The 7,348-nt window shown below is 40.4% G+C and overlaps 1 protein-coding gene across 4 annotated transcripts in view; it reads right to left on the reverse strand.

The window, feature by feature from the left end:
• BRWD3 (bromodomain and WD repeat domain containing 3) overlaps window positions 1-4,729 on the reverse strand; it is a 127,673-nt gene extending 122,944 nt beyond the window's left edge. For 3 of the 4 annotated variants that reach the window (XM_029240650.1, XM_029240649.1, XM_029240648.1), the window contains exons 1-4: window positions 4,481-4,724; window positions 4,296-4,354; window positions 4,064-4,093; window positions 3,603-3,662 (exon numbers count right to left, since the gene is read on the reverse strand). In XM_029240650.1, the coding sequence (XP_029096483.1) occupies window positions 3,603-3,662; window positions 4,064-4,093; window positions 4,296-4,354; window positions 4,481-4,511 (180 nt within the window). In that variant the 5' untranslated portion in view covers window positions 4,512-4,724. Of the gene's footprint in view, window positions 1-3,602; window positions 3,663-4,063; window positions 4,094-4,295; window positions 4,355-4,480 lie in introns of all 4 variants that reach the window. The other variant, XM_029240647.1, reaches the window with a different exon arrangement.
• Window positions 4,730-7,348: the final 2,619 nt, after the last annotated feature.

A 7,348-nucleotide genomic window follows, 5' to 3' on the forward strand; every position in this document is an offset into this window, starting at 1 on the left:
ATGCTGTAAATAACAGTCAAGCAGAAATAAAGAAAAATACTCAGATCAAACTTCAAAAACAATCACCCTGACTTCAATTCTCTCCCTGTATCATTACAAAATTCTGAAAATTAATTTAGAATTTTTTTGAATGTCATAATCAAAAAGGTTACAGTTCAACATAAACTGACAAACATTTCATGTTCAGACTCATTTTTTTAAAGGCACTTCAGATCTTGACATGTCAATACTTGACTGCAAGCAGCTTTAAAAAGCACCTTCCCATGTGTTCCAAATTATAAGTAAAACACTAAATCAGATCTAAGAAAGAAAAAATAGGGATTTCTAGGCTATGCAATAGTAACAGTAGTAATGAAGTGTTGAAGAAATCTAACTTATTATCTTAATATTCTTCTGGATAAATCAAGTTAAGCAGTATAGACAATTCAAATGAAAATATACATATGGACAGAAAGGCAGGATTTTTGTTTCAAGTATGTAGTATACATGACTATGCAACTTCAATTCAGTATTTTGATATCCTTGTTTATAGTCCTTCACCTCTTCATTATGCATTTGTCTTCTTTCCTTTTTATATCCCAGTACATCTTCAGTTTGAAGTGCTGCTATAAAATTATACTAATTAATACTTTGCCCTAAATTTAAATCCAAAACATGTAGCTAAATCAAAGATCACACTGTATAAATCCATTGTTCTAACAGCACTTTAAAAAATACTACCCCGGGACTTCCCTGGTGGTCCACTGGTTAGGACTCTGTGCTTCCACTGCAGGGGCACAGGTTCAATCCCTGGTGGGGAACTAAGACCCTGCATGCCCCTTGGTGTGGCCAACACAACAAAACAAAACAAAATGAACCTACATCTCTCCTACAATGAAGCCACTCAAAATCTCAAGTCAGATTTGAAATAATTTTTATCAACAGTACGACTGATGAATCTAGCAATCAAACACTGCACACTCAGTTCTCAGCCACTTCTTTTCCTTCTGTTCAATTCTCAGCCCTGCCTCATCTTCCCTTACAAAGAAATCTATAGGTAGAGAACAGACCTATGACTAAAAATAAGACCATATTATCAAAATGTAATATCCCTACAAAAATTGGACCCTGGTGTGGAAAAATAAAAACCTATGTGTACAATACAAAAAGTAAATTAAAAACAAAAAAGATAACACTAAACCATAGATAACAGTCAAACAATAGAAGAAATTCTGTGTATATAAAAATTTAAAATGTATAAGGAATTATAAAAACAATAAATTAAAAAGATAAAGGTGAAAATCAAGTATATGTAGGGATATACAAATGGATTAATGACAAATAAAAAATAATTTGTTGAAGTTTAAGCCTCACTAATAATGGGGAAAAGAACCAATTAAGTCAATTGAGGACTATTTTCACCTATTAAAACCACCAAAAGATTTTTAAATATTTTAAAAATTCATTCTAAGTATCTAGATGGTTACATTATAAATTAGGACAATGTTCTGGAGAGCAATTTTATAATATATAACAAAAGCTATAAAATGGATGAGTCCCTTGACCTGATAACTCCACTTCAGAAATATAGCCCAGAAAAACAACTGAAAAAGAAAAGAAAAGAAAAAAAAAGGAAAAAAGCAGAAAGACTACTTAACTATGCAGATATTAGTGAAAGACTGGAAGTAACCCAAATGTTCAACTAGCAATTGAGTTCTAATCACAGCAACTTAAAAACAACCGAATCTTTCCTTGCCATTAAAATAACAATGACTACTCAAATATAGATAAGTATACGTAAAAGTGTTACATAAGAAAATATAAAGCATAAAGTGGACATTGATTACAATTACATGAAAATATGCCTTTACAATATAAGGAAAGGAAGTCTAGTAAACTGGGCTTTGTTTTTTTTGTTTTTCTCTCTCTCTGTGTGTGTGTGTGTGTGTGTGTGTGTGTGTGTGTGTGAGTGTGTGTGTGTGTGTGTGGTTAGGAGACTATTTTTAATCATTTTGGTGCTCATTTACTTTTTGGAACTGTCAAGTTAATTTTTAAAAAGCTTTTTCCTTTTAAAAAATGTTACTTGCTTAAAATGGTCTACTTAGAAACAAATAAATATAAACAAAAATATTGTCAATACACCTCAGTATAAAATCTATCTTCAAAACCACATTAGTCATAAAGTATTAAAACATATTGGTAAGCACTGTTGTTTTTGCCCTTTTTTTGAAAGAACTTCAGTCCAACAAAAAGTCTGACTACAAATTAAATTGGTAATACATGCAGTTTTTCAAAAATATTTTTTATCCATCGGAGAATTTTTTACCATTAATATTACAGATGGTGGAGTTTATCCTTATCACAATTATTATATCATTTTCTGTGCTTTGCAAAACTAAAAAAAATTAGTCAGTAGATTTGGTGATAATTAGCATGGCCTCATTCTTGTAATTTAATACAAAGAAAATTATCAAATGAACACCAAAGTAATTTAAATATTGTCCTGTTGAAAGCAAATTTTAAATCATTTTATTTATATTTAGAGTCTACCATACCCCTCCAACTTTCTTTAACTTTGTCTGATTTTCCTCTGTTTGGATCTTACTGGAAGGAAAGATAGCTGAACTTAGATTTTAGTAACATCACCCCTTTCTCCTTTCATTTCCTTCCAATTGACTGTGCCAGTGGCTAACACAAGGGAACATCCTCCCAAAAATAAAAAGGGTCACCTTTTTGTGTGTGTCAATGCCGAACAGAATGTGCATTTACACTATGAATTATATTTGCTGAACAAACAACAGTCAATCCAATGCTTTTGGTCCTTTACTAAAGTATATTCTATTTTAAAATATGACCATTGTTGTTTCCTTGTAAATCCAAAATCGTGTTTCGTCAATTCTCAAAAAGCTCATAATCCACAGTTCATATTTAGTGAAATTGTTAACTGCATAAATGCGATTTAATAATGATTTGATGAGCTATTTTCTACAATCTGAGATATACAACGATTATGCTTTTATTCCGTAGTCGATTATCTAACCCCCGACAAATTTTGAAATTAGCTTGATGCTATTATTTTTAATTGTGTCGTTTTTCCCTAGTCCCTGGTCCGTCAACTCCCCTCCTGAACCCCCTCTGCCGTGCGGCCCGCCGCCCCCAGACCAAAAAAAAAAAAACAGCCTGGCCTCAGTTCCCGTATTTCAAGCCAGGACCAACCAGAAAGCAGTTTTCTTCCACTAATCCGGAACTCCAGGCTGTTACCAACGCTGTCATTGGCCAGCGTCAGTCCTTGGTACGTGCCCCAAGATAACCCCCTGGTTTCTCTCCCTTTTACCCCTACAATGGGCCTTTCCCGATGTTTGTAACATATTCATAATCTACAATACGGCATCTCTGATAACCAGTTCACATTCTTCAAAGTTTTCGGGTGGAAACAAACGAGGCCAAGGGGAGGGCAAGGTACCCTTTCTCCGACTCGCCGGGAGGGGGGAAGGGACAGTTCTTCGGCTCAGCACTGAGCTCCAGAGCCGCGTAGGTTGAAGGGTCGGGGGCGGGTTGGGGGAACAAGGTGGGGAGGGAGTGGAGAAAGAGTTGGTTTAAGTTGAAATGAAAACTTTACTCACCAGATCCTCGAAGCTTCTTCGGTGCTCTCTCCCCTCCCAGTCTAAGCGGCGCGGAATAAGCTGGGGGCCGGCGAAAAGAAAGGGGGGAAGGGGCAACGATAAAGGCCAAGCCTCTGCTCCGCATCAACCCGACCCAGTTTGGGTCCGGGTCCTCGACCCTTTGGCGTCTTTATTGCTGTTGGCCTGATAGCTGTTGTCTCAGAGCTAGACGAGTGTGGGGGAAAGGAGGCCGAGGAGGAGGAAATCCTGAAAAAACACCTCCCACAGGCATAAAGAGGGGGCGAGTTAAGACCCCAGCGATATCCGCCCCTTTTGAGGGAAGAAGCCGGTTCACCACTGTGACAACAGCTATGAGTGCCCAGTTCCAAGCCTTCCTCCCGGTCCTAGCCCTCCGCCCCTTACTTGCCCTTCCTCCAGTCTCACCCCAACCGTCCCCACCTCTTCCCGAAGGGGCTGCGTACCTGATGCTCCTCGAGCTCCTGCACTAGCACCTGAGCAAAAGGGAAACACGGATATGAGGGCAGCTCGGGCCACCAACCCATTCCTCCCTCCCCAAACTGAACCCAGCCGCTGACGGCAGCGCTACTCAAGGCCGGCCTTTTCCTCACCCACAGCGGAACCGCACACCCCGCTGCCTCGATTTCCCCACTGGGACCATTCCCCAAGACTCCCAGATCTCCTTCCCCTTCTCACCTGAGCGGATTTGTTGCAGGGTCCGGACTGCAAGAATCTAGCGATCAGGTAATACAGCTCTAAGGAAGAGGGGGGAAAGAGGTTGAGAGGGAGGCAAAGAAGAAAAAATAGAAGCTTTTTCAAAAGAAACTGACAGCCGTCGCGCTAAGCTCCCATCCTCTTAGCCCCAGGACACAGCTACCCACCGGCTTCGATCTGGGTAGGTGCCGACGCCATCCTTTTCCCGAGGGGGTTTGGGGGATTTGCTCCAGAGGGGCTGGCGGGGGCGGGTGGGGATGCTGTCTCTATTGTGGTGAAGCCCCCATGCCCAGGAGTCCCGCCGCTTCCGCCGCACTCCTCGTCCCAGTTTCGGTCTCTCTCGGATTCATCGCATCACGTTTCGACCCATAGATATTCTAGCCCAAGAGCTGAGGAGGCGGAGGAGGAAGGAGAGGGAGAGAGAGAAGAGGAGGGAGGAGCCGAAGTGGCGGAGGGGTGGGCGGGGGCAAAGGGGGTGGGGAGAGGGGAGGGTAAAAACTGTGAGAGGGGCCTGCAGCGCTCGTTGTTCACCGCCAGAGGCACTAACGCATCCTCCAGTCCTCAGCTCTCCAATACAGCCGACAGTTACCTAGCTACCGCTCCCGGAAGGAAGGGGAGGTGCTAACTGATGGCAGACTCTCTGGCAGCTACCGTAGAACTCAGTGGTGACATTCCCTTCAGCGAGTTCCAGAGTGGTTACCCTTCCTGTGAGGGCAGTCGGGCCCTTTCCTATTGAGGACCTTTCCCTCTGGCGTGGTCATGAGGAACATGTGAGGAGCCGACTTGATTCAGCTGCTTTCTTCGATTCCCCCCCGGCACCGAGGAGGCTTTGATTTTTTTGTCTCTCTTCCACCGAAAGGAGGCTAGCCGCTAAAGGATCTCGTGACTGAGAAAGAAAAGGAGTCCCTACTTCGTTGTCACTTGTTTCTCTTTAAAATGATTTTTGTACCAGATGAAAATGCTGTTAACTTAGCAGTCCGGAGGGCAGGGCTCATATTGTTATAGAGAAAGAGCAACTCTCAAAACGTCCCCTGATTCTGATAAATTTTCAGGAAGAATTTGCTGTCAGACATGAAGCATTTTATTTTTTCCCCTTCTGAATGTGTAACACATGCCATATCTGTCCCATTCCTATAGGATAATTTTCAATTGTGTCTTCAAATACTGTCAAAATATTTTACGTTAACCATGGATTTTTATGTATTATTGCATATCTGTATGCAAGGTAGTTTTCTACAGGTTTGGGGCAACTTTCGTTATTTAATATATAACCCCTAACTCTTAGTACAGTACCGACTTTCAGTAGTTGGTTACTGAAATCTTAAGTGATCAAAGGATTTGTAGAGTAGTAATTGACACACATATAGTGAGCAGTCTACTTCCCTACTTTCCCTCACGTAATATATTCCCACCTCAAGCCCTGACCAAAAAGTAATTAATAGAAGCTGAACCTGATGAAACCAGAAATGCTGTTTAAACTGCATGTACTGTTTACATTGAAATATTCAGATTTGAAGGTTCACCTTTTAAGGTTAGGGCTGGATTCTTAGGAATTTGATTTCCTCACTCAGAGTTCAGCCATTGACCACAGTGTGCCTAGAATTGCATTATGCTGGCATAAACTTAGCCTAGGTTGGTTAGTTCTCACTCTGGTCATTATTTTCCCCTCAGAAAGAAAGAACCACACAAGATGTGATATAATAGGTCTATCTTTGGTCATTATGCTATAGTACTTGATAAGACAAATGCCATTAACTGAAAAATATTAGATATTGAAAAGACCTATAAGCCCTAGATAACTCATTGCAAGTAGCTTAGCAAAACACCAGACTAAATATATTTTACAGATCAAGTATAATATATACAACAGTTACCATTAAGCTATTACAATGTACTAAGCACTTTACATATTTTACCTCATTTAATCTTTATAATGACCCTAGGAGGTAGTTTCTATTGTTATCCACATTTTACAAGTTATAAAAATGTCTATATGACTTTGGACAACTCACTGAAATTCTGTGAACCTTATTCCTCATCTATAAAATGTAATAGTACTTGCCATGCCCACTTCACAGTAATTGCTGTAAAAGTCATGTGAATATGTTTGTGTCATATTTCAAACTGTATATGGCATTGTTATTTCAGTGATCGCTTCAATTTCAGTCGGGTGCAATCAGGAGAGAAAAGGCACACAGTAACTTGAATAGAGAAAGTTTAAGGTACAGAATTATTAACAATAACAGGAGATTGGAGTAATGAAGAATTACCTAGTAAGGTGTAAAGAGAACTCTAAAGAATATAGGAATAGAAGACATAGTATATAATATAATAGCAGATAGTAATAGCCACTAACCCTAGAGCTGAGAGTACTCTCAATCCCTATTGCCCACCCAGGGCTAAGATCCAGACCTTGTTGGAGAGGACACAGCCAACCAAGGCTCATTCAATGGCAGGAAAGATGCTGAGGAACTCCAAATTCTGGGACTTTCTAGAAGCCTACCTTCTGGAATCAACCCTCTAGGGTACCTGGGAAATAATGTTCACAGGGAAATGTCTCACCAGAGGCACGTTACTACAAAACCACTAGAGGCAAGGTGCCAGGGGAGGCTGCTGGGTGCTACCAAAAGCATGCACCACAGGAGCTAGGCACTAGAGAAAGCTGCACAAGCTGCAGGAGCATCCTACTCCATAAGCACTCCAGAAGTGGGACACAAAACCTTTTCTTCTTATACTGTATTTCCAGTTTGCTCTACTGACAAAGCTTCAGTTCTTGCTGACCAAAGGAAAAATATTTAGATAGCCCAGATCCATTTTCATAGAGCAGTCAATAATGGAGAGTTTGGAGATGATGAGCAACAAATCAATAAACTGGCACAAATTCCCTACTGTTTTCTTGACTATAAGGACTAGGTTGATAAAAGGAAAGTTATTAAAATGTGTGTGTTAACATAAAAGTGTTCATTTGTTCTTTAGGATAAGCCGAATGCTTTGAATTATTTTGTTGCAATTAAAATCACCAGTCTTAACCCTGT

The sequence above is a fragment of the Monodon monoceros genome, unplaced genomic scaffold, assembly GCF_005190385.1.
Source record: "Monodon monoceros isolate NGI ecotype Baffin Bay Population unplaced genomic scaffold, NGI_Narwhal_1 Super_Scaffold_22, whole genome shotgun sequence".
In the NCBI taxonomy this organism is placed as follows: Eukaryota; Metazoa; Chordata; class Mammalia; order Artiodactyla; family Monodontidae; genus Monodon; species Monodon monoceros.